Source organism: Manacus candei, unplaced genomic scaffold, assembly GCF_025592945.1.
Source record: "Manacus candei isolate 608988 ecotype Guabito, Panama unplaced genomic scaffold, ASM2559294v1 h1tg000076l, whole genome shotgun sequence".
In the NCBI taxonomy this organism is placed as follows: domain Eukaryota; kingdom Metazoa; phylum Chordata; class Aves; order Passeriformes; family Pipridae; genus Manacus; species Manacus candei.
Window position 1 is genome coordinate 5,353,264 of NW_026138124.1, and position 26,427 is coordinate 5,379,690.

The 26,427-nt window shown below is 48.5% G+C and overlaps 2 protein-coding genes across 4 annotated transcripts; both read left to right on the top strand.

Annotated features, from left to right (window-relative positions):
• Positions 1 to 4,268: 4,268 nt before the first annotated feature.
• PRKRIP1 (PRKR interacting protein 1) lies at positions 4,269 to 12,353 on the top strand. Its single transcript, XM_051810046.1, has 6 exons — positions 4,269 to 4,421; positions 5,393 to 5,471; positions 6,633 to 6,733; positions 7,491 to 7,576; positions 9,236 to 9,303; positions 11,611 to 12,353. Exons 1-6 carry the CDS (start codon positions 4,302 to 4,304, stop codon positions 11,724 to 11,726), a joined length of 570 nt encoding a protein of 189 aa, XP_051666006.1. The 5' UTR covers positions 4,269 to 4,301; the 3' UTR covers positions 11,727 to 12,353.
• Positions 12,354 to 12,381: 28 nt separating this feature from the next.
• Positions 12,382 to 25,826, top strand: ORAI2 (ORAI calcium release-activated calcium modulator 2). Of its 3 annotated transcripts, none has more exons than XM_051810044.1 (5): positions 12,382 to 12,471; positions 13,555 to 14,500; positions 16,837 to 16,882; positions 19,054 to 19,294; positions 24,732 to 25,826. In XM_051810044.1, exons 4-5 carry the CDS (start codon positions 19,067 to 19,069, stop codon positions 25,275 to 25,277), a joined length of 774 nt encoding a protein of 257 aa, XP_051666004.1. In that variant the 5' UTR covers positions 12,382 to 12,471; positions 13,555 to 14,500; positions 16,837 to 16,882; positions 19,054 to 19,066; the 3' UTR covers positions 25,278 to 25,826. The 3 variants fall into 3 exon arrangements, with proteins under 3 accessions (XP_051666004.1, XP_051666005.1, XP_051666003.1); XM_051810045.1 differs by lacking the exon at positions 12,382 to 12,471 and having other exon boundaries at positions 13,090 to 13,674; positions 14,327 to 14,500; XM_051810043.1 differs by lacking the exons at positions 12,382 to 12,471; positions 13,555 to 14,500 and adding an exon at positions 14,976 to 15,151.
• The last annotated feature ends 601 nt before the right edge of the window (positions 25,827 to 26,427 follow it).

Genomic DNA, 26,427 nt, shown 5'->3' on the forward strand with positions numbered 1-26,427 from the left:
TGAGCAGCCCTGGGGTGTGAAGATGGACCTCCCTTGCCAAAGGCATGTGAGAGCATCCCCCAGCAGCCATTCCCCACGGCCTGTCTTTCCCCCTCCCATGCCTTCATCTCTCCTGGGAGGCAGTGCCTCGTGTTCTGACGTTGTATGTCTTTCTAGTGTGCTCTTTTCTGCTGAGAATCCCCTGGGAAAACTGGGGCATTGTCCCAGACTGTTCTGTCACAGCTAAGCAGCGTGACAGACGCAGCTAACACATGGCTTTTGGGGGGGTGGAGGGAGCTGCTCAGCTCAGGAATCAGGCCTCGGTTGTGTCATGATCCATTCACAAAAATATTCCCTCCCCCGAAAGGCTCCAGAGCCTGTTCACTGCTCCTGGAGAGCTCATCCATCAGGAGCTGGGCAGCTGGGGAGGTGACAGCCCCTCCTTATGGATGACTCTGTTGCCCTCAAGGCTGGCACTGAGAGATGTGCTGGTGGGACAGCTGCTCTTCCTGCCTAAACCTAAACCATTCACACCTCAGCTTATTAGCAAATTGACTAACTACAGCATCAGTCTTGCTGGAAAACATCCCTTCCTTTCCTTTCACAGGATTCCTGGGAGGCAGGGGCAGGATGCAACAGCCCTTTGCATCTAACACAGAGATCTGGTAGTGAAAGGAGGCGAAGGCAACCTCAGTGTGTGGGCTGGGCTGGATTCCATGCCAGCAGTGCCCTCTGCCCAGGGCTGGAACAGGACTGGTCTGCAGGGACGCTGGACTAGTCTGCAGGGATGTTGAAGTGATCTGTGGGATGCTGGCTCTGAGCTGTGCCCGGCAGAGACTGTGAACAGGACAAAAATGCAAAGGGATTTCAGCAGCGCAGCCGCCCACGTTTCACGTGGGTGTTGGAGCTCCACAGCTGCTCCTGCCTGACGTGCAGGGTCTGTCTCAGCAAAGGCTTGCAGTGCTTCCAGAAAGATCCCTTTGGTAGGAAAACTCCTCAGAAACACAGTCGAGCTTTGATACAGATCAGGGAGCTGGGTTTTGTTGTTTGGTTTGCACTGACCTATGAAAACACTTCCCTGTTCTAATGCAAATCCCGTGACCCCAGTAAGCCCAGTTCTGCCCAGATTCCAGCCCAGCACTCCGATTTCGTGGGCTTTGTATTTTGATGAAATACTTTCTATTTTTGAATGACCCAGTAACAGGCTTGGCCCCCCTCCTTGGATAGATATATTTTAAAAGTAATACATGCGTTAGCACATCAAGAGTCTGCACCAATTCCCTAGACATGTAGGTTCAGAGCGAGATGCTCCCAGGTCTCTTTCCCCATGGTTTGCATGGGCTCTGTTGGATGACAGGCAGCTGCCTGTTTGTTTCCCAGGACTGTGAGCTGTCAATGGCACAAGCCAGGCTTTGGGCAAGTGAATCCAGCTGCCCAGCTGCTCCCTTGCAGCCCATGGGGAGTGGAAGGCAGCTCATTACTCACACCCATGACAATTTAGGGGTTAGGAAGCTAAACCTTCCTGTGCTCTGCTCAGGACTAAACAGAGAGGAAACTCAATCAATCTACATTTCTGCTTCTAAAAAACATTCTGCAGTGACTGAGCAGGGGCCAGGGGCACGTACCTGCCCCCGCCTCTGCAACGGCACTGGTGTTTCCTTGGCGAGGCTGAGTCCAGCCTGGCACTGTAAGGTTTCTGTCCTGGTGGGCTGAAGAGGACCCAAGGCTGGGAGAGCCGTAGGCACAGGAGCTGAGGAGCTGGCAGACAGCATGGGGGAAGCTGTTTGCATTGCTCCAGCCAGGGCTGAGACTGCAAGGATGCCTTCCAGGACCAGCGGCCAGCTGGGAACTCAGCCAGCACTAAATTCACACCATTCTTTTACAAATCAGGTTGGTAAGACAAACACGAGGCACAAACTAGTGTGATTTCCATAGCAACCTCAGTGAGGGTTGAAAAGTCTTTTGTAAACATAGAGCTGAACCTGAGGATCAGCTCCGGTTTTCTCCACTGAAGGGAGAAGAGAATGGGGGCTTAATAAATTCAGGTCATATAAATGAACTATAAATCTCAGAAGGAGCCATTCCCAACCTCTCCATTCCCCTTTCTGTCGCCCTCTCCACATGCACAGCACGAAGCTGTCTGAAACCCAGAGCCCAACTTCTCGGCTCCAGCTTATCTCCATAAACTACACAAAGGTTTATGCCCCTCTTCCATTGCAGCTGACCTTTAGTAGCTAATTCTCTGACGCACGCACAGCCCGAGCACATGCCATGCCATTTCTGTAGGGCCACAGCGACTTGAAAAGAAATTTGGCTTGCAGAGGAACCTGATCACAGCCAGCTCCGGCTCCTCTTCCCCACTCATGGCTTCCTGCAGCCCCGTCAGTCATGCATGGATTTGAGTGTACAATCCCTCAGCTCGTCCAAGCACTGCTCCCGCAAAGCCCAGATGTGAATATGGATGCAGACAGTGCAGCATCCCCCGCCTTCTACCTGCCCACATCTCGGCATCTCCCAGTGCCCAGCAAGGCCTTGCCGTGGGGAATGGCACTGCCGTTCATCACTGTCAGCAGACAAAGCCCGCGGGCAGCGCTGGTTAATTACCAAAGTGACACGAACAGATGGTGCAGGCAGCCTGCCACCGAGGCACTGGGAAGTCCCATATCGCTTACGCCGTCACGGGGAAAGGATTTGGCAGGGCTGAGGGTGCTGGTGAAAAACACACTGAATTTTCACCCTCCTCGGGGCTCAGCTGAGCCCGGAGCCTGGATGGAGCATGGCAGATGCCAGAGCTGCCTCGTTAATGGGTCCTGTTGGGGACAGACTGCACTCGCTGCAGCCTGGAGAACGTGCTTGGGGGGACAGAGGAAATCAGAGCTCAGCAAACGCAGCTTTGCAGGGAGCGGGAAGCACAGCTACAGCTGGGACATGGGAGAAGTGACACAGGGAACAACGTATCTCCGAGCGTATTTCTCCCCGAGCGTGGGGAGCAGTAGGATGAGAGCACAAGCAGAGACTGGACCACAAGCAGTTCCACCTGAACATGAGACATGGGCCTGCTGGAGTGAGTCCAGGGGAGGCCACCAAGATGTGTAAAGGGATGGAGCACCTCTCCTGTGAGGAAAGGCTGAGAGAATTGGGGTTATTCAGCCTGGAAAAGAGGCTTCAGGGTGACTCAGCTGTGGCCTTGCAGTACCTGAAGGGAGCCAACAAGAAAGATAGAGAGGAACTTTTCACAAGGATATGTAGTGACAGGACAAGGGGGAATGGCTTCACACTGAGAGGGCAGGGTTAGATGGGATATTGAGAAGAAATTATTCCCTGTGAAGGTAGTGAGGCACTGGCACAGGCTGCCCAGACAAGCTATGGCTGCCCCATCCCTGGAAGTATTCAAGACCAGGTTGGATGGGGCTTGGAGCAATCTAGGCTAGTGGAAGGTGTCCCTGCCCATGGCAGAGGGGTGTAACGAGATGAGCTTTAACGTTCCTTCCAACCCAAACCATTGTGCAATTCTATGAGGAAGAACTCTTCACTGTGTGGGTGATGGAGCACTGGCAAAGACTGCATAGCGAGGGTGTGGGGTCTCCCTCAAAAGCCATCTGGACACAGCCCTGAGTGCCAAGCTCAGGGGATGGTGCTGGAGCCAGGGGTTGGAATGGGTGACCCCAGTGGTCCCTTCTGAGCCAAACCATCTTTCTGTGACTCTGTGCCCTCACAGAATCACGTTGAGGGTGGAAGAGCACTGGAACAGGTGCCCAGGGAGGGTGTGGAGTCTCCCTCTCCGGAGACATCCCAAACCCACGTGGACACGTTCCTGTGTCACCTGCTCTGGGTGACCCTGCCTTGGCAGGGGGTTGAACTGGATGATCTCCAGAGGCCCCTTCCAATCATACAATTCCTTGATTTTGTGAATTATCATTCTGTGACTCTGTGCCTTCGGCTCCCACCCGGGCTGCAGGGCATGGACATCAGGAGGAATTTCTTCACAGAAGGGTTTGTCAGGCATTGGAACGGGGCTGCTAAGGGAGGTGGCAGAGTCACCGTCCCTGGTGGTGTTTAAGGAAAGGACTGGACGCGGCACTCGGTGCTCTGGTGTTGTTGGCAGGGTGGTGTTCGGTCACAGTTGGGACTCCATGTATTTTACAACTTAATTCATTCAGTGATTCTATGACTCTACAACTGTTCGCGGTGACGGCCCCGCGAAACCCTTCCCGTCCCCCCCAGGGTCCCCTCACGGGCCCTCAGCCAGACCCGCCATGACGGGCGGGGGAGCGTCGCGCGCCGTGACGTCACGGGGGGCGGGGCGCGGCCAGGTCTGGAACATGGCGGCGCCCTCGGCCCCGCGGCCGCCCCGGCCCCGCAAGGAGCCGCAGCCACTCGTCATCCCCCGGAGCGCGGCCGAGGAGCAGCGCCTCCGCCTCGAGCGCCTCATGAGGAACCCGGTGAGGGCGGCGGGGCCGGGAGGGGGGAGGAGGGACAACGAGACCCCCCCACACCCAGGGTCCGTGAGGGGAGAGGGACACCGAGACCCCCCCATTGCACCTGCAAGGTCCGTGAGGGGAGAGGGGCCGGCACGGCCACCCCGGGTCTGCGAGGAGAGAGGGGCCGACCTCCCCTGTCTTCTTCCCGGTTCCATGAAGGGAGACAGATTGACACCCCCCGCCCCTTTCTCCTCCCGAGGTCCTCGAGGGGAGAGGGACCGACACCTGCCCCACACACCGGCTTGTCATGATGGGAGAGGGACTTTTCTGGGGTGCTGTGAGGGGAGAGACCCTTCTCTGGGGACCCAGGAGGAGGACTAGCCCCTCAGTGCTCTGCCCGGTGGCCTTTGCTCTGCCCACTGCTTTTAATGACCCCAGTTCCTCTAACTGGGTGTTTCGATCCTTTCCCGAGGAGGTGTTTGCCAGGAGGAGACTCTCACCCGTGCCCTGTGTGTGCTGGAGCAGCTGAGATGTCCCTGCACCGCGTTCTTCCTCTGACCTTGCACCATGTGTTCTCCCTCCCCTGCTCTTTCCTGTCCTCTAGATCTGGCATGGAAGGTGCACAAATGCCTTTCATCACTTCCCAGACTACTGGTAGTGGGAGTAGACTCAGCTCCTGCGAGTGCTTGGAGGTGCTGACATGCTTCCACCTGGTTTCCATACCGAAAAGAAGCACAGACATTCCTAATCCTCCCGGGGTTTGTTGACCTGCAGGCCTGAATGTGAGGGACAGAGAGGATCCCTTCTGATTCTCCTCTTCTGCCTGCTCCTGGTCCCTGTGCATGAAGAAATGGCTGCAGCTGTGCTCCTTCTGAGATCTGTCAGCTGATGGAAGAGGCTGTTGTCAGACATGTCCCGCCTTTCAACAATGTGTTAAAATTGCAGACTTTGCTCGTAGAAGATACTGATGGCTGGTTGGTTTGTTCTTGCAGGAAAAGACTGTACCAATCCCTGAAAAACTGAACGAATGGGCACCGCGACCTCCCCCGGAGTTCGTTAGAGACGTGATGGGTAAAGATTCTGTTCTTCAGATATCTCCGGGGTCAGCCACATTTAACTCAGAAAAGTGTTTAACAGGGGAGGACAGAGATGGTTTTTCAGTTTGCTCATTTTGCTGGAGGAAAGAGGTGTGAAATGTGCTTCGAGAGTTGCTTTTTCGAGTTTTATTTGGTTCTTGGGTCCCGCTTTTCTGCCGGTAGTCAGGATGCAAAGTGAACAAAGCCCGTGGCACTGCAGCACGTGGGCTGCCTGCAGTGCAATAAGCTGCTGCTCTGGTGATGACAAGTAAATGATGATAAGTAGATCTGTCTTTCCCACTGATCTGAGAGTGCTCTGGAAGCTTACAGTTATGAAGCCCTTCTTGTGGTTGCTTTCAGCCTGGATCTCAGGCACGTGCAGCAGGTATGGTTTTGTGTGGTCAGGCAGGGAGCTGGCAGCTGTGCAAGGAACCTGACCTAAATACTCTGCTTATGCTTTACTTTTACCTGCAGGGATTAAATATAGTAGTTGTGGTGTAAACTGTGTCTGCATGTAGAAGTTCTGTCTTTCTTTGGGACCTTCATCCTTCCTAGAGGTTGACTTGTTCTTATCTCAGAATAATTGATCTTGGACTGAAGTTTTTATATATGCTTTGGGATAAACTCTTCAGCCTATTGGAATTCCCTCATGGCTTTTTCAAATAGCTTTGCTGTGTGCTTGAGTCAAACTGTCTTGTTTTTCTGGGAGCACCTGACATGCTGGGATTCTGCTGGTATCAAGAGCACCCGTGCTGCAGTCCCAGCTGCTGTGTTTTAATTAGGTGTCTTCTTTGAGGCTTGTATTCCTGTGCTTTGCCTCGAGAAATGGCTCAGCAGACAGAGGAAGAGAATGGAGAGTGATGTTGAAAGCTCCTATGAGGCTTCAACATGCAGGCTGATGCCAGGAAGAGAGAGCTGTGGGCATTTCATTTGTGAAGAAACAGTCAGAAACTGTCAGTGGTATCTGTCTTGTGTGGGAGAGTACAATACGATGGGGTTTATCTCCTTTCTGTTGACCTTTATTTTTTGTGTGAGATATGCTGAAAGTCAGTCAGAAGCAGCTTCAATAGGATGCTTTAGCTCATCTCTAGCTGTAGTTATTTGTGAGAATCTATACACATTCTTTCCTAGCAGATTTACCCCTTCTTTGCTGCAGGTTCCAGTGCTGGAGCCGGGAGCGGGGAGTTCCACGTGTACCGGCATCTCCGGCGGCGAGAGTACCAGAGGCAGGATTTCATGGATGCCATGGCTGAGAAGGTCAGCACAGCTCTTTATAGTTCCCTCACCCCCCAATATTCGGTGTTCGCTGCAAATCTGTGTTTTCTTTGAAAGTCATGTACAAATAATCCCATTCTGAGCCACCCTTTGTCAGAGGAGTCTGTAGGAGTGTGTGATACGTGGCGTCTGTGTCAGTACTGAAACATTTGGTGCTTTGTGTCAGACATGCTCCATCTCCTGTGTTCCCTGGGGTCCTAGCACGCAGTAAGACACGTGAGTGTGTGTGTTCTCAGGTTGGCTTGAAAATGCTTTAAAACTAGAAATCCCTTATATTATCACTGTCTTGCCTAGAGAGAATCAAGGCAAGTGCCTGTGAACGGAGTTCAGATGTTTCTTTTAAGGCTTGGTCAAGTAGAATGGCCTCTCTTTCAGACAACATTATTGTTATACTCTCTCTTGGCCGAGTCCTTTGATCCATATGTTAATGTTTATGTCTCCAATTATTCACTTGTTTTTACCGAAACATTCATTAGGGCAAAAGCCCAACCTTCCTCACCTGTTCTGGTGAGGATTCCTCCCTCAGAAGGTTTCAGTGTTTGGCTCAGGGTATAGGTTAAAAGTGCTGTCTGTACAGCAGTCATCCCTAGGACATGACTTTGTATAAAAAAGCCAGGCAAAATCTGGCAGAGCTCCCTTCTGTATTTTGCTAAAAGATTTCTCCCTAAAAGGACATGACTTTTAAAAGAAGTATTTTAATTTAGATTGTGACCAAAGTATGACATGTGATCAATTACAGCAAAGACTAGATGAGGAATTCCAGAAGAAACTGGAGAGGAATAAGATGGTTGCAGAAGAGCAAACAGCAAAACGCAGAAGGAAGCGGTAAGGGCAGATTTTTCCCAGGAGGCTTGACATGGAAACCCTCACACCCTGTGCCTCATCTGTAGCTGCATGCTTTGGATAAACACTGTCATTCTGTGTCTGCATCTATCAGCTGGGAAGTCTGGCTGTGGAAATTAAATTTGTCAGTGTCATTGTTTGGTTTTTAAAGGTAGCTGTAAACCTGACAGGCTTTGCTGGCGTGGTTTCTTCTCCATGTCATCACTGGCAGGATAACTCTGGACTGGTTGAGCAGCTTTTGCTGACTCTGTGGTCTTGACTGCAAGGTGCCTTACTGCATATTTGTTGTAACAGTGTCAGGAAAGGTTTGTGTTTATATCTGGCTTAAATGAACATCTGAATCCCTTGATACCAAGCAGCTTCAGTGCAAAACTGTGTGCTGCTTAGTGGATAGGCCACTTCTGCCTGCAGGTCAAGTCTAGTAGGTTAAATGAAAATATTAAAAAATATTAAATCCATCTTGCTCTTAAATTCTAGACACAGTGAAACAGTTACAAGATTGATGCTCTCAAGAAGTAGCTTGAACATCGGAGTGCATTGATACAGGAATTTAAATCCCAGTGTCTTTATCCACCACACATTTCAGAAACAGCAGGTATCATGGCCCGGCTCTTTTACTCTGTCTGACCCTGAGCAGCCTCTCCCTTGCTGCTTTGCATCCTGTGGCTGAGAGCTGCTGTGGAAAGGCCTGTGCAAAGTGACTCACTGCCATATTAGCACAAAAGTGCTCAACACAAACACTGTTGCCATCTTAGTTTAATTTAATGTGGTCCAACAGATGGCCACCAAGTCAGATCTGGCCTGCTGCCTCTTCCCTGGCTGAGAGGGAGAACAACTGTTCCAACAGCAGATGCTGCCTAAACACTAACACCTCCTTGTCCCCCTTCTATGGTCTAATGGTGCAGGACCCAAGTGGCTTTGCCCTGTAGGAGCCCCTCTGATTTCCCTCACCACCCTTCTCTTCTGTCCTGACCTAACACTACCTGGCTCTCTGTTTCAAGAGAATTCACTTATGGTGGTGAGAGAGGAACATGAATCCCAGGCTGCTCTGGCTGTGTCTGACATTAACTTGCCTGATTGCCTTTTCTGGGCAAACAAAACTGGGTTCTGTGAACAGACTTTCCCTTTTACTCCTAGTGTTGTTCCAAGGACCCAATATCCCCAGGAAGTACAGCCAAAGAGGAAGGTCAAAGCATACTGCACTATTTTTTTTAAATTTTTTTTTTTTTCAATTAAAGTATATGCTACTGGTGATATTTTTTCCCTAATGTTCAATCCCAGCAGTCTAGGTTTTGACACCATTTTCTCTTTTTGTTCATTAGCCTAGGTAGCTAAAATATAGGAGCAGTTTCATTTTTGTTCCATCTGTGTTCTTGGAGATTATTGTGTATCGTATAGTTTGGGTTGCAGTGGCATCATGGAAGACTTTTAAAAGATCCATTAGACTAAAAACAACATAGAAAAGTTTCTGTTGATTGCTTGCTAAGTTTGCTCTTGCTGAATTTTCAGTTAAGGCCAAATTTAAATTGAACTTCTCTTCTGAAATCAGGTTTTCCAATGTGTCGTTTATCAGTGTATGAATGTTCAGAAGCTTTACAAAGGTAGGATTTGTCACAGTTTTTTTTTTTCTTTGCTTTATAGCCAGAAGTTAAAAGAGAAGAAGCTGCAAGCTAAGAAAAATAAACTTGAACAAAAGAAGCAGGAAAAAGGTCAGTGAAATTTAGTTTTCTTTCCTCAAGACTCAATTCTGTTCCCTAATTGAAGCCTAGAAGGGTTTTTTCCACACACCCCCCCCCAAGCATTCTCAATACATGGATTGAAGCCTGAGCCTTAAGCTTGTTATTTTAGCTAATGTTTCAAAATCCTCTTTGAAAGCCATCTATGTTGAGATTTAATCTTACAAATAACTTGGCTGTTTGTGAATATTTTCCCTTTATTAGGGGAAATTTTGGACAGCAAACATTGGATTTGGTTGTTTGTGGATGTTTTGCCCCAGCTATTCTGACAAACTGCAGATTTAGAACATCATCTGCTCAAAAAGGCAGTATTGTTCGAGGCTGTGCTTTTCTCTTATGTATATTTTGAATGCTTATGGAGAAAACAGGTGGAAAAAAATGCACAGCTTGGGCAGCAAGAAACTGAGTTATGATTGTGTGTGTAAGAAATTGAGCCACCTTGGTGCCATCTGTTCCACATGACTATTTTATTTGCATAGAAATAAACATGGAAAACCTGACTGCCTCTGTCCTCCTGCAGTGTTGAAATTAATGTTCAGCAAACATCAGTGTAACTGTTTGCTCAAACTTTTGCACATTGTTGCTTCTTTTCAGTGAGTTTATTTTAGCTTACTCCTTCAAATAGTTGTCCTTTGTGGGTTAGCTCACTAACTGCAGTCATTCTTAAAGTTACAGCAGTTGCTGGTAATTCTGCTGGAACAGTAACTTGTCTGACAGTTCTACCTTAATTCTGCTTTGCTTTTCAGAATTGGATCTGTTTCAGCTGAACCATTGCCAGCCTCCCATGTAAACACGGGAGGACAAATTACTTGTTAGGTTAATTTTACTTGTGACAGCAAGTGGATGTAGCAGAGTAGGTTTTTTTGGGTGTTTTGTTTTTGTTCTGTTTGTTGTTTTTTTTTTTAAGCTAGTCATTTATGACTTGTAACTAGGAGGAGGATTTAAGTATGAGTCAACATACTTTTGTTCATTTTGAGTGAACAAAAGAGAATACCCATCCCTTTAGGGAGTGGCTGGGAGAGAGGAGAGCTGGATCAGGGACTGGCACTGCCGTGGTACCAGTTGTGGGGCTGGAGTGGTTTTGTTTGGCACAAGTTCCTGAAAGAATCCAAACTCCCCTGTCTTTATTACATTTTTAACTCTTTACAGTTTGTGGTTCTCTATGTAAAATAATAATAATAGTAGTAGTAGTAATAACAATGATAATAATACCAGTAGGGACAGAAGCCCCTGATAGCCATCTTTAGTCTACTGAGAACAGTCTTTTCTTTTTCTAGTTTTGTGTGCCCTGGTTGAGATCTGAATTTTCCCAAATTAATTGAAGTGCATTTGTTGTATGTAGTGGGCAAGCATTTATCTTCCTTTTTGAATGAACGAATAAAACCTCTGAATTGCCATCTTTCACCTTTGTTGTAGTAAATGCATTCACAATAAGGGTTGGCAGCGAATCAGGTCAGCTGTTAAAGTTAGGTTATTGTACAAACCCCTAAGACAAAATGAAAGTTCAGAACTTCACCACGCGGTGGCATCAGACCACTGAGCCTAAATCCTACGTGTGAGCTTGACTGGGCCTGAGCAACAGTAAAGAGCAGAAAAAGTCAGATTCAGGTCCCACTTGATGCTGTAGCTCATTTTCATGATTGGTTATTTAATTTCTAGTAAGTGTTTTCTGATCTTTCAGCAGGCCTCACGAGTTTTCTGTGACCCTTGTTAACTTTAGGCATATCTTAATGGGTTCCTGTACTTGCAGTATAGCAAACAGTCTGTAAAACTTTATGGCACCCTGTGGAGTTTCTGTGACTTAAAATAGGTGTAGGAATATACTCAGTCTTGTCCATGGTTTCCCAGTGCTCTGTAACAGTACTCTGTGATCCTTGAAAGTTAATGCCAACCTGCAGAGGTTGGGAATGAGATAATCCATCATCCCTGGTGTTTGACTACCTCTGTTTGAAGAAATAATGTTCTGTAGGAGGTGGACTTGGTAACACTGGAGGTAAGGGAATATTTCTCCAAGGGGGAATTTGATATTCTGAGCTCCCTGTCCCTCGGTAGAATGAATATAATCTGATACATGTTTCCTGACTATCTGGGACTACTTAGTTGTGAGATACTTAACAAGGAAGACACAGGGGAATATGTTATCCATGTTATCCACTCGTGCTAATTAGCATGACCTAATAATACACGTTTCCTTAGCACCTGGGACTGTTTTGTTGTGAAATACTTGAGAAGGAAGACAGGTGGGAACACCTTATGGATTCACCCTGTTTGTGTTTGTAGAACCAGATCAGTCCCAAGAGCGAGGCAGCAGCGAGGACGACGAAGAGGACAGCAAGGAGGAGGAAGAGAAGGAAGATGACGCTGAAGAGCCAAGTTTTGTGATGGGAAGAGGATGAGGCCTTTCAGGGACAGCTGGAAGCACTGTTCATTGCTTTATATCCAGGAGCATGAAAGCCTTTCATCTCAGCCAAGCAGAACCCATTGGCCGTACGTTACATCTGCTTAACGGGGCATGGCCTTCATGTCACAGGCCCGAGAGATAGTGATAGAGAAATGCCAAATAAGAGATTTTTTTCTTAATTGCCTGTATAACTGCTGTGCAGTCTGCTCTAAGTTTGCTCTAAAGAGTCAGCCATAAGTCTCTGTGACCCTGGAGTTCTTTCTAACATGGCCCAGAGTGTTTTTCTGTCTGAAAGCTAAAACATATCCATTACCATTTAAGGGAAATATTACTGTGAAGGCTACGTATTCTACTTATGGCGGAGCTGGTAGCAGTGGGATACATGAATCTAAGGGAAGAGTTCAACCTGAAGTAGAAAAGTGGTCTGTAGCCAGACTCTCCTGCACTGTGAGTGTTCTGAATTTGGGGTTTTGTATGGGGTCATCTCTAACCCAAAGAAATCAGTTTATGTTGCTAGACAAGTTCTATAGATTTTTAATCGGGATCCCTTTTTTATTGCTAAAACTTTTCCCTATTGCTTTTCTTCCATGTTTTTTAAATTAATAAAAGGGATGTGTTGGATTGTTCTGTCTTCTATTTTATTTTTCAAGAGGATTTCAGTAGAATAAAGAGATGCTTGCAGGGCTGCAGGAAAGGACAAAAAGATCAAGTGATTTGGCACACATGAAAATATGGAAAAGGTGTTAGCTGCATGTCACTTACTTTTTGCTTTTGGATTGGAACAATGTATTTTCCCAAAGATTATGCCTGTAAAGCCTCCAAATGCTGTGGCAGAAAGGCTTGGAATGGAATCATTCTGCTTGTGTTACAGCTTCATGTAATGACACCTGCCTTTCTCTCTGCTTGAGCTCTCTGCTTTGCACTTTGGATTCCCCAGGAGGAATGATAACATCTATATATACATTTACTTACCGGTGCTTAAATGAAAAGCATATGCAGTGGTGGTTTTACTTGTAACTTTGATTGTTGTCTTTTCAGTGTATCTTTAATTAGAAGTGCCTGCTGGCTTTCAGACATGCTCATCCCAGAGCCTCGCATCAAGAATGTGGTGCTACTTCTCCTCAAGCCTTGGTTAATGCCAAATTATTTTAAGCAAAAACAGTAAAAAAGGGAGAATCTCTTTTTAGATTTATCCTTTGTTGAGCAGTGCTGCCAGAAATCCTGCATTTTGTCTGAGCTGGCTTTATGTAGTGGCTTCTCAGTGGTATTACCGTGGCAGCTGAGAAGCAGATGTGATCAAGTGCAAGTGATGTTTGTGTTTAGTTCCCCTGTACATACCCAAAGACTTTAGAGCTGGATAACTTCTAACCTGCAAGGTCCATATCCCAGCTGTTCCCCCTCCCAGGTCAGAGATCTGCGTGGAACTGTTTTCTGCTCAGTCTCCCCAGAGGCAGGTTGTGGCAGTGTTTCATTCCTGAGCACTTCAGATGCAGGATGGATGTTCTGCACCTGGCATTTTCCCTGTGGAGAGATGAGTTATGAGCATTGCTTCACGTGAAGCCCCCTTAGGGCAGGCAAACCCTGTGGATACTGTGCGATGAGCCATAAAAATAGGGTGGTTTTTATGGACAGAGAAGAACTGAGAGCCTCACAAATAAAGATGTTCTGCCTCTGAGCTTGTCAGGCCTTTGAGCTAAGTCCTGTTCTGCATTAAGTAGAGCAGATGTTGGTGATTGAACAAATTCAGGTTGTGTGGCCTCATCCTGCCTCCTTAAGATGCCATCCTCACCCGTGCTGAATTATTCATGCTCTCCATTTTGCAGGAATGCCGAGTTTGTAGGTGAAATCCACAAACAGCAAAGAGAACATGTTGGTGAAGGTGGGATCTGCCTCACGGTCTGTCTCGCTGGGGTGGCTCAGTGTAGCAGTAGGAGCTGTATTTGGTAGGTGTTGCTGTGAATTCCAAAAAATACTCTGCCGTGTTGTGGTTGTTCCCGGCAGTACGAGCTGGTTGAGAATACAAAGCACTTCAAAGGGGGGTTCAGAGGGATGTTTCTTTGTTAAGACAAAATGCAGGTACTCTGTGACCTCAAAACTGGGAAAACGTCATCCATGGAGTAGAAAAAAGGAAGTGCTCCCGTGTGTAGTAAAATGAGGAATAACTCTACAACTGCTTCCTATTGCAAATAAGGCCCTGACAAAGCACTAATAATTTAAAGGCTTAAAACTGCCCGGGAGTTTGACCTGCTTATGTTAAATTCTTTTTCTGGATGCTTTTCTAGAGGAGTCCCTCTCCTTTCCCTGATGGAGACTAATCTTCAGGGATTAAAGTTTGCTCCGTTCCATTTCTACACATGGGACCCTGAGAGGCAGCAGTGTTAGTGCTGAAACCGAGCAGAGGTGTTCCTGATCTCAGAGGTGAAAAACACCCTCGGGATAAAAAAATGTATCTTTCTCTTTATTAGGTTTTTGGGAAGTGTCTTCCTGTCTCTTCCCTCCCCCCCGGGCAGAAAGGAATTCAGGATGATGGGATTACCCTGTGATAAAGCTGACCCATTGTGCTGCCTTTCGGCATTTTCTTTATCTCATTTCCAGGGAAGGAACTCCCTCTCTTTCCCATAAGGCTGTCCCTGTCCTTTTGATGGGTTTATACAGGATTTCCTGCTGAGTCAATAGAGGAGGAGTGCAGGGAGATAGCAGCCGGGATTCCAGGGAGCCAGAGGAGGTTGCAGCCCGGCGGAGGCAGAGCAGCGCTGCCTTTTGACTTATGTAAGTGGCGACTTTTTGCTGTGTAATTAACAACTGTAATAAAAGCACATTTGCATCCCATTGCACCAATACCTTCTCTGTGCCAAGACTTAGAGATAACGCCCGCCCCAGACCCACCAACACCTTCGCCAGTGGGGGTTTTTCAGCCCGACCGTGACTTCAGGGATCCGCAGAGCTGATTTTATTTTTTTTTTTTTTGCCCTGCCAGATGCGCGTTGACGAGCTGCGACCCCCGGCATCCCACCCGGCTGCGGGTGCTGGGGGCTGCCCCTCCTCTGTGACCGCTGAGCACATCCCCAGTGTCGAGGACCCCCAAAATCCCCGGGGTGCGGGGGGTGAACGCGGCCCCGGCTCCGCGGGGGAAGGGGGGGACGGGCGGGGGTCTCCTCCCCAGGCCCCGCCCCCGCCGCCGAGGGGGCGTGACCTGGCTGCCCCGCGGCCCAATCAGAGCGCGGTCACGTGCGGGGGCGTGGCGGCGCACCCCCCGTTTCCTGCGGGTCACGTGGCCCGTGCCCGGCGTTGCCGTGGCAGCGGCGGAGGCGGCTCCAGCTCCGGCTCCGGCTCCCGATCCCGGCTCCGGCTCCAGCTCCGGCTCTCCCGCTCCCGCCCGCAATCCCGGGGCTCCCGGCCCGGCCCCCGGACAGCAGCGCGGTGAGCCACGGCCCGCCCCCGCGGCCCCGCATCCCGCCCCGGGGTGGGGGCTCCCCCCCAGCGGGCCCCGCGCTCTGGGGTAGCGAGGGCATCCCCTCCATGTTTGGGGTGCGGAGGTGGGAGCGTCTCCTGCCCACCGGGAGGAGGAGGTCTCATCTTGCCCGGGGCAGTTGGTCTGATCCTGCCTGGATGGGGATTCCCTTGCCCGGGATGGTGGGGGGGGTACGCGCCTCATCCTGCCCACGTAGGGAGAATCCCGCGTCCGGGATGGTGGGGGGGTACGCGGCTCATCCTGCCTCGCCGGGGGCTATCCCCTGCCCAGGGCGGTGGGGCTGAGAGGGAGGGGAGTCCCATCCTGCCCGGCGGTGCTTTGGGGGTCCCTTGGGATGCAGAGGGCAGGCCGGCTCCCGGGGGATGTGTCCGGACAGGGATCCTCTCTCCGGGGGTGCTGTGGGAAGGCACGTCCAGCCTGCGGAGTCGGGAAGCCGCTGACCCAGGGTGCTGTTGGAAAAGGGGATCGAGCAACTGGGTCCCGTCCTGCATGAGGAGATGTGGGGGAGCCTTGAGATGCCGGGTAGGGATCCAGTGGTAGGAGGTCTCATCCTGCCCAGGGAGGATGTGTCCGGGTTGCCGTTGGAGGGGAAGGTTCTGCCTGTGAGTGGGTCTTATCCTGGCCTGGGGGATCCCCTGTCCGAGGGTGCTGTTGGAGGGGAGATCCTCCCTTACATCCTGCCCAGGGTGTGCTGAGTGTAGCTGGGAAGGAGAATGAGAAATCCTCTGCTCGGGCAGTGCCCTGTGAGTAGGATCCCAGCTGTGGTGATGGGGTGAGGGATCACATCCTGCTTGGGAAGTGATCCCCTGCTTAGTAGAGGTCACAGCTGTGGGGTGTTCACACCCTGCCTGGGTGCTGTGACACCCCAGGGGTGCTTCGGGGGGGCCCCGAGCCAGAAGGGGACATAGAAAGGGGTTCCCCATAGCAAAGAGGGCCTGAGCTCATGGAAGAGCAGTAGCAGGGCCTGGGGTTTGGCTTAGCCACGGCCTGCAGGGGGTTGGATGATGTTATACCAGGAAGAAAGGCACTGGTGCAAACCCACTGACCAGTCTGGGGGTGTGAGGCAGAAATCTGGGTCTGAGGAGGGGACCAGCATCCCAAAACCAGGCAGGGAAGCTGCCAGTGCTGCAAAGACAGATCTACATATCTCACCCTGTGGCATTGTCTTCGTTCCCTGCTGTGGAGAAATCCCTGCTTGTGTGCTTGCAGCAGGGCACGGAGATGTGAGGCATGGCAGAGGCTTTCCCTGGGGCAGGGTAACAAGATCAGTGTGAGGGAGCAATTAGGGAGAGGTTTCTGTCTTACCAGTGTGAGATGAAGTGAGGTCAGATGCGTTGATGGTGCAATGGAAGCGAGTGAAGACGCAGCTGGGATGGACTTTGCCAGAGCTGGCAGAGGAAGAGGTCTCCTGGGGAAGTCCTCATTCTCCATCCAAAACTCCATGTGCAGTAAAACCCTGTAGGACAGTTATTTCTGTAAGAGCAAGTGTGCTGAACCTTTAACTTTGCAAGGCAAGAGCGTGATATCTTCAGAATAACCCTCCCCGGATGCAGATAACTATCTGAGAAGTATTTCCAGAGTAAAACTGCTTCAGATAGAGTGCATGCAAAATGCTTCTTTTGTTGTGTTTCAGCCCCTGGAGCCCTCCACCCACTCCCTCCATGTCCACAGCTAGCAAGGTGAGTTTGCCATCCTGGCACTGCTTGTTTGGGCTACGTTTGTGTTTATGGATTTTATTCTGAAGTTGTTTACTTATTTGAGAACATCTCTTGAGCTGCTCCAGAGTGAAAATTCATCCTTGTGGTATTTTTAGCTTATTTTTCTAATGAAAGAAGCAGATGTGATTGGGTACTCTTGCCCTCTCTCTGTAACCTCTGCATTTATTTGTCTTTTCAATGGAATTTGTCCCAGGGGTCAAAGCTTCCTACATAAAAAGTTCCTACGTATTTTGTGAAAATAAATGGCAGACTAGAGGCCATCACTGTATCAGCTGGGGACAAAGTCTGTAAATTCCCTCCACGCCACACATTGCAGAATCCACACAGGATGTTGTCACAGGAAACAGCTTCATGATTTTGCTGCTCACAGGCTGTTTCTGCCTCCAATCCTCCCAGGAGGCTTTTTTTCTTCTTCTGTAAAATAGGTGATTCTTGCCTTTTCTGAAAACACAGAGCAAGAAGGAAGGTTTGTCCCTCTTATTTTCTTTTGCTTATATTGTTGTGTGAATATTATTTCATGCCTTTCTCTTTTTTTTTTTTTTTAATATTTTGAAAACTCCTGAGCAGGTCAGGAGCCATCCTGGAGTTCTCCATGTAATGGTGGCCTTGTAAAAAACTGCCCAGGAATGATCTTGTGCTCTTGCTGCCAGCCTTATTATGTCTGAGGGGGCTGGTACCTGAAGGCCCCCCGTGTTCAGGAGGGACAGTCTTGCGACCTGCAATGCTTCGTTTGCTGCTGCAGTGTAATCTTTGTTGTTGTGCCTGAAGCAGCTTTGTTCCCTTTTAGTGACAGCATTCAGAGTTTTGGGCAGTTGATGTCCTTTTGGTCTTTGCCACTTCTTCAAATCTCACAGCAGCCATGGCTTTATTAGCTGTCCCCATGTGTCCCCTGCATGTGGAGACCTGGGGGGGGGGTGGGAGTGAGCAGCAAGGTGCCTGTGACCTTGAGGTGTGGTGCTGGGACTAATTAGTACCACACCAGGTGTGATTCTGGGCAGGCATCTCCTCCTGCTAGGACCTGGTGAGTATTTTATGGCCAGAACATGCAGTTCTAGTGTCAATGGCGGAGTTGGGTGTGAGGGGATTAACTGGAAAATCGTAGTTTCCATTCTTTGGAAGGCTGAGTTAAACATCTAGTTTCAGATGTTTGCCAGAGTTGAGAATTCTTTGCTCAAAACATTCCACGGATCCTGCCCTCTGTCTATGGATGGCACAGAGATCACCAGAGCCATTTGGCAGCAGCCTGGTGAGATGTGGTGGTGTAAGGAGGGTGGTTTGGACCCTGCACTTGGATCTGTGGCAATCACCACCTGAAATAGTCTTGCTGCTTTCATACATCTCTCAGTGTAATCTCCTGAATCTGAAGATGATGAAATTTCCTGGAAGCAGCTCCATTTTCCCCTTGGAATTGTCTTTTCCTTTCCCCGTGCTCAGAGCCACTGGTAGAATTAAGGGAACAGGATTCTTGGTCAGATGTGGCTGATAAATGGAGTGTGAGCAGTCCAGGAAATTGAACTTCTCACTGCAAAAGCTTGGGAAGTTCACTTGTTAATCCTACACAGCAATCAGCTGTGTGCCTTTTGGGGGAGTTTGGGGAAGAACAATTGTGCCCATCTAAAATGAGCCATGAAGAGCAATGGTTTAACTGAAAAAAACTGTTTCCAAAGAACGAGCAAAAAGTGACTCCCTGAATTGGTGTTACTTTGGTTCTCTTAGGAGGTGCATTTGGAGCCAGTCCATGATGCTCTGGGAAATGAACTGTCATCTCAAAACAAAATGATGAAATAGGGGTCCTATTGCCAAAGTGTCATCTGTAAAACAATTCTTTTATTAGCAAGGAGGAATTAGAGGGCAAAGTCGAGGTGCCAGCTCTGAAATGAAAAGCCTGATGCTGTGCAGCCTTCCTGAATTCCTGCTGGAGTAGTTTCTGGGTTTACCTGTGTAATCTTTCCTAGTTCCTATGGTCATTTTTGGCAATTAGGGACTGTCCTTTCTCAGTTCTGTGCCTTGCAAGTGTGATGGCATTTGGTCCATCCTTTCCCACCGACCAAGGGGAACTTTGTTCCACCGTAGCTTTTCCAGTAGTTGATGCTCGTCCTGTCTGCCTGAACGTGACTGTTTTATTCCCTCAGCGTTTGTCTCACCATGAGTTCTGAATTAAACGTCCCAGTGGATCCCTCCACCCCTGCTTGCTGCTCTGAGCCTGGCACGAAGGGCATGGATTACCGGGACTGGGTCCGGCGCAGCTACCTGGAACTGGTCACGTCAAACCACCACTCTGTTCAAGCCCTTTCCTGGAGAAAATTGTACCTGAGCCGAGCCAAACTGAAAGCTTCCAGCAGAACCTCTGCTCTGCTCTCTGGATTTGCCATGGTATGTGTGTTTTATAGCTTTCTGAATCGCGAAGGTTTTGGCTCTCTAAAATCATCCATTAATCCGCGTTTTCCTCCTGGGAAGAATCAGGACATACTGTTGTTTCCTGAAGAGGCAGGAGGCATCTGTCTCGGCTGCTGCTGGAAAGTTTGAGGCTGGCTCTCTCAAGGTAGCACTGATACATGAGCTAAGACAGCCCACACACTCCCAAGTCAGCTCTTTAAAAATACTAATCCCCTACCTGCAAGTGTTCCACCAGCAATGCTAAACAATCCAGGACCTGAGCTCTCCTTTGGCCCTGAGGCTGGTCATCCCTTGCTGCCTTTACGTTTGAGGTTGCTCATGGGCGTGGAGTTCCTCCAGGCCCCTGTGGTTGCTGTGGTCCTGAACATTATTTTAATTTCTGTGTGTGTTTTCTCAGGTCATGGTGTCTAAAATAAGGTGGAGGTTGGGTCGCAGTCTGCCAAAGTGAAGTTTGCGTAGCGCGATCAGGGAGATCGTGTTATACACTGAGGTGTGAGAAAAGGCCCTGAGACTCGTGTCAGAGGGCTCTGTAGCCTGAAGGGAGCCAAACCTGGTATATTTTTGTCAGTGCTGCCTATTAGAAGTAATCCCTGGTGCTTGCTTTCTGCTGTGCTGCACTCGGGTGTTATCTGGAAGCTATTTGCATAGGTCAAAACCGTGTCAGGAGTAAGCAAATAAACAAGACAGAAACAGTCTGGTCCAGTGCTCAGGCCTGTTCGAGCTGTGGTGTTAACAAAACACAGCTCTGCTGTGTCAGTGTGAGCCCCTTTACCTCCCCTCTGCTTCTTGCTTACTGGGAGTGAGGATTGAAACCAGTTTGGGGGAGGTTTTCTGCTCAGGAAATGGGCAGGTCTGGTTGTTCCTGAGGTCTGTCAGCAGGGGGGCAGAGGGCAGTGTCTGGTGCGTGGAACACGATGTGAGGATGTTGCATCCTGCAGCTCAGAAGCTGTGAGGGGAAGACAGATCTTTCCAGATAGCCTTTCTTGTTTTATTTTAGCTTTTTCCGCTGCTTTTTCCTCCCCCAGCCCCCCAGACCATGAATCATCCATAACATTTCAGCAGTCTGGGATGACAAAGTTGGTCACCCAAAGTGAAGCTGGCAAGCTGCAGGTGGGGGGTTCAGTGGGAGCAGACTGGAGGGGGAGAGGGTGCTTGGGGGTTTTCATGTCCTCTCCGCTCTCTGTCTGTGTGCAAGAGATGCTCATAAAAGCTTTTCACAAAGTCTTTGTTGGTTTGTGACCAAACTTGTGTGCTGCAAGGGCAGAAGGTCCCTTCTTTTGAGAAAGCTGGATGCTCTCCTGTAGACTCCTTTCACTCAGTTTCCTTACTCTGGAAAAGCCTCTCATGTGCTTGCCCTGTGGGCCTCTGGAGTTCCATGTTAGTCATTTGTGACCATTCTCTTTAACATGGTTATTACATTAGCATTTTGTGTTCTTGTGGACTGATCTACGAGCATGGTCACACGAGGTGTCCGTGCTGGGCTGTGCTGTCACTGGCATCACTGGGACTCGGGGGCTTGCAGCCCACCCACACTGCAGGGCATTGAAAACAAAGCATGCCTTCTCAGCTCACACAACACAAAGTTGCTGGAAGTCCTTGGCAAACACACAAAGTTAACCATTGGTTTTGTTTTCTCTCTAAACTGTTTAAAATGCGAGTCCAATAAACACGCAGGTCTAAATACTGTTAATTATGACCACCAGCCTAACATATAAGAGGTACTCCTGAAATCAGTAACAGTAAGACATAAAATCTCTTGCAAAATCTCTCTTTATTAGCAAGCTTTTTCCCAGCTAATTGGACCTTCCTTTGACAGCTGAGGTATTTGTTCCTATTGGGTTGGTTCTCCTCTGGTAATTTGGCATGTAGGTATTTAGTACACGGATGTTTACTCTATTGAGAGCAACTATTTGGCTATTGATGAAAGAAGTTATTTTGAGATAAATGTGTGTAGACGTGGCACTCAGGGACATGGTTTAGTGGTGGACTTGGCAGTGCTGGGGGAAAGGTTGGACTCGATGATCTTAACCGTCTTTTCCAAGCTAACTGATTCTGTGATTCTATGAAATAGTTTCCCTGAAGCCTTGAGTGCATTTAACTATGTAAACAAATGTCATTCAGGGCTTGGCTATTGCTTTATTTACTTCCCTGTCGGTGTGTTTGATTCAAGCCAGTTCCATATTGGCTGAAAATGATTGCGAGCTGATGGATATTTAATCAACAGGCGATGGCTCTGATCCAGCTCCTTCTGGACAGGCTGCAGAATAATGCAAACCTTCCTCCTTACCATCTCTGGTATTTCTGGCAGAGAGTTGGGCAGATCAGGAGGATGTGGGTCATTCCAGTGCCATGTCTGCTTGGAGATGGGTTGTAGGGTGACTGCATTTGCCCCGAGGAGGCTGCAGATAAAGGAAATTAAGAGGGAGCTTAGGAGACCTCCTTAATAATTTTCCTGATGGAACTAAGAACTGTTACTGCTAATCCATCTTCTCAATACTTGTCCAGTCGCTACAGGATATGTATTTGATTAAAAAAAAAGACAAAACAAAAACCCTAACAGATCTACTGGAGTGATTTTTACAGCCTGCCAAACCATCTGTGTGAATGTGTCATGGTTTATGTTAAGCCATTTGTCATCCTTTTGCCTGTTATTATCTGTCCTGGTCTAAATTTCTCAAGATGAGTATCATTTTTGTTGTGGATAATCGGGGCTGTACTGGTCTAAAACCCACCATCGTTGCATGTAATTTAATTGCAGTTTAATTCTGAAATGTTCTGAGCGCTCGGTCCTGTGAGCCTGGAGTCCAACAGGATGATTCTCAAGCTTAAAATTAAGCCTATGCTGAAATATTCCATGGCTTGGCACAGTGCTCAGCCTTGCAAAGTGGCTTCTGAGAAGAGGTTAAAATAAGGGGGCTGTTGCATGAAAGAGTATAATTGTATCAAACATGACATATTAATAGTTTTACAGGCTAGGCAGCATATTTAATAATTTTTAAATGGGTTATGTCAGCTTGTCCTCTTTCTCTTATCCCGGTCAGGAAATGACATGACAGTCTGTGCAGGGTAAAGCAATCAGAGCTCACTCACCTTTTCAGCACTTGTCTGGGTTAAATGAACTGGTTTTCTGCCTTGCTGCACTATCTGGATTGTTGATGTTTTCCCCTGAAATACCTCTTACTGAGCCATCAGTCAGTGTTAAAAATTCATCACATTGCACAGCTGAAGCCAGCCCTAGGGAATAGGTTAGTCTGGGAGGAAACATCCAATTAGCTGAAAAGTGCTGCTCATGTGAAGGATAACAAGCAGAAATTGATATGTTGACATCAGCCAGGCTTTCAGCTTTAATATAAAGCTATAAATTGAACATGCAGGTACAATTCCCATTCAGCTGGCTGAATACCACGTCCCTGGTTATTGCAGCACCCACTTAATGAACAATATACCTGCAGCTTTTCCTGGCTGATGGGGTGTGACTGGCAACCACAGCGCTGTACAAATTCATTGTACGTAGAGAATAAGTCTGATCTCCTCCCTCTCAAATCAATATAAGGGGAACTGCAAAGAGAACATGCACAAGGCCATGTGAAATGTGTTTCAATTTAATTGACCTTGCAATAGATAGAAGGCCAATCCTGTGTTAATATTTTCTTTGCTGTACAACAAGAACTACTGTAAACTGCAAACAGGAACCTATAAAACAAACAAACAAAGTAAACTCTCCACATGTTCATAATCAGGACAAAGGACTGGGAATATCCAAGAACCACCACGATATTTTTCATGTCTCTAAAATCCTAAATAGTTTCTGAAAGTATAAATCTGGGCTTGTAGACCATTTGCCACATATTATATCTTGGTTGCTACTAAGGGTTGGACTTGATGATCTCAGAGGTTCCTTCCAATCTGGCTGATTCTATGATTCTAAATGTGTTCAGACTTGACTGTGATCCCCTCATTCAGGCTGCTGATGATTTCAGAGTAAATGCAGGTAAGGCAGCAGTAATGCCAACTGGCTTCCATCCCCTTTAATCCTTTTCAGGGCTTCCAACAGGGAGAACACGGGCAGACCCCTAATCTTCCAGTGCCTAAATAATATTATTAACAAGTAATGCCAGAGTGAGGGGTGCAGGTGATTATACAGAGCCCGAAATGGCTGCTCGGGGGGTGTCTCATGTGAAGTCTGGATAAAGTAATCATGAGTCAGTTCTGCAAAATGCTTCAGTGTCCAAGAATTGAGCTGCTCGTTCAGACTTTGCCTTGTCATGATGGTCTTGAGAGGCACTGCCCTGAGTCAGGAACCCAAGTGTGGCTTCTTTCCATGTAGCTGTGCCGTGCTGGGGCAGCAGATCCCCTGGGATCACCAGACGTTTTGCCTGCTGCCAGGAGAGTTAATATCTCTGCAAATCATGAAGTGCAGCTGCAGATCCAAGCCAGCTGCTGGAGAGGACTGTTTGATAAGTCTTGTTCACTGCTTTTGTGGCTTCTCATAGTGAAAAAGGTTTGTGCAGTCCTTTCAGGGATGCTATCACAGAGAAGTACTGGTTTACTTCACAGGTAGGTTAAGTGATTGTACAAATTCTTATGCTAAAGTAGTTAACAGGCCTGTACTAGACTCTAGTTCTGATCTCAGAAGAGCCTCCTGCTCTGTTGCACATATTCTGCTTCTTAAGCTTTATTTGATTAAAGAAAAAATAGCCTTAGAGACCTGCTCTTGTTTTGGGAAGGAGACTCCTCTCTGAGTTGCTGAGCACACCCATAAGCCAGTAGCTGTCCACTTCTGCTGAGTGTATCAGTAAGTTATTAGCCCTCAAGGGAGAAATTTGAGGATATAAATAACTTGTATCTGGGCATATTTGTAATAAAACCAAACGTAAACTGTTCTGAGAATAGAAGGCAGCTATTTTAACTACGGGCTGACTTAACCTATAAAGTAGCTTGCGTGCTTCCCATGGAGGGGGAGACAGTGAAACCTGGCTGGCCACTGGCCAGAGGAGCTGCTTGGTTTTGCTTTTCTTTACACACCCGGAGTGGAAACTTCCTGCGCTGCCGCCGCAGTGAGGGGCGGAAGGAGAAGGTGTGAGGGGCGGGGGGGCTGGCAGGCTGTCTCCCCGCCCCACGTGCCGTCTAATGAGTTCCTTCTGCTGTGTGTTGGGGTTGATGCAGCTCGTATGGCTCGTGGCTGCGAGGAGAGATGTGTTATGTTAGAAACGTGTTCCTGAGCCTCACGAAGGCCAAGGCACAGACTGTGTGAGGAACGGCAGTGATCCATCCCGGCTGCCGTTCCAGAAAGCGCTTGAGCGCGTACTTGACCTTAGGTGTTCTTCCTGAATAAGGATGCTTTCCTGGATGGAAGCCTTGAAAAGAGGGAAAGCCAGCAGCTGTTGACGAGCTCTCTGTTCCTTGGTTCCAGGTGGCCATGGTGGAGGTGCAGCTGGAGGTGCAGTACAAGTACCCCCAGATGCTGCTGATCGCCTTCAGTGCCTGCACGACGGTGCTCGTGGCGGTTCATCTCTTCGCCCTGCTCATCAGCACCTGCATTCTGCCCAACGTGGAGGCAGTGAGCAACATCCACAACCTGAACTCCATCAGCGAGTCCCCCCACGAGCGCATGCACCCCTACATCGAGCTGGCCTGGGGCTTCTCCACCGTCCTGGGAATCCTCCTGTTCCTCGCGGAGGTCGTGCTGCTGTGCTGGATAAAATTCCTGCCTGTGGGCTCCATCCTGAAGAACGAGACCACCAACGTGGAGAAGCCCAGCAGCCACGCGGGGTGGCAGTCAGCACTGGTCTCCACCATCATCATGGTCCCCGTGGGTCTGATTTTTGTCGTCTTCACCATTCACTTCTACCGCTCCTTGGTGCGGCACAAAACGGAGCGGCACAACCGGGAGATCGAGGAGCTCCACAAACTCAAAGTGCAGTTAGATGGGCATGACAGAGGCATGCAGGTGGTGTGACAGAGCCTGCACGCCCCCTCAGCTGGGGCTGAGGGCAAAACACCCGGTTTGCTACTTGGTGGGACGCACCAGTGATGGATTGTCTTGAGGCTTCAATATGTAAATGCTAATTGCCTGCCATTTCTAGCTGTGGGTTCTAGTGCTGTTTCACATGCTGGGGTCTCTGGCCTGATTCTGGTCCTACACACTTGGTACTTGAGTTGACACTGCCGTGGAGTTCAAGGTCAAAACTTTACCTTAACATTGGTTCAGGTAGCCAAAAATCTGTATTTTTTACAAATGCAATATTCTGTTGCCAAAAGTAAAACTGCATCAGCTTCCAAACAGCCAGTGTGTGTGTGTGTGTGTGTAGGACCTGTTTTACATGTCAGAACTCCCTGGCTGTCAGTGCAGCCACGATTAACTGGCTGCTCATTTCTAGAGCAGAGCTGGTTAACGTGGGTACCTGCAGCTGACTCAAGGACATCCAGGAAAGCACAACAGAAACTGAAAGTGTTGATCACCATTGTTCCAAAGCAAGTATTCCATAAATACATAACCTGAAAGAAATCAGCCTTAGCTTTTTTTGTTCTTTTCTTGCTATTCTTTACTATGTTTTTACAGCTGGGGGTGTAGAACTTTGAATTGCAGGAGGCTGGGAAGTTCTCTCGTACTTTCTTCAGCAGCGTCTGTCACTTCAGATCGAACGAGTGCCAAGATCATGTGTTTTTTCCCAAGAAGAGGCAGGAGTGCCCAGGGAAGGCTTACAGGTGTTTTAGTTTTAACAAGGACATTCTTAAAACAGAACAGTGCCGGGGAATTTAATGAGACAAAACTTTGAAGGACTAGCAAAGCGAGTTTCAAGGAGGTAAGGAGTGACAGCAGATATTGTACGAATCTGTTGCTGTGTCTTCTTCATTCACGTGTTGCTGCGATGCCTTTTGCCTGTTTTGCTGGAGAGAACAAGCCCAGTCCTGTGTATTCCATCATTTAGCTTTTTTCAATTGGCTGTAGCATTTTTCTGTCAGAAATGAAGGCTTCCTTCTCCCTTCACCAAAGCAGGCAGCTCCTCTGGTGGAACCTGGAGCTGTGCTGGCGAGCCCGATGGAGCTGGATCCGGCAGGAATGCTGTGTGCCATTAAAGAGCTATCCATTTCCCTTGAGCTCATTT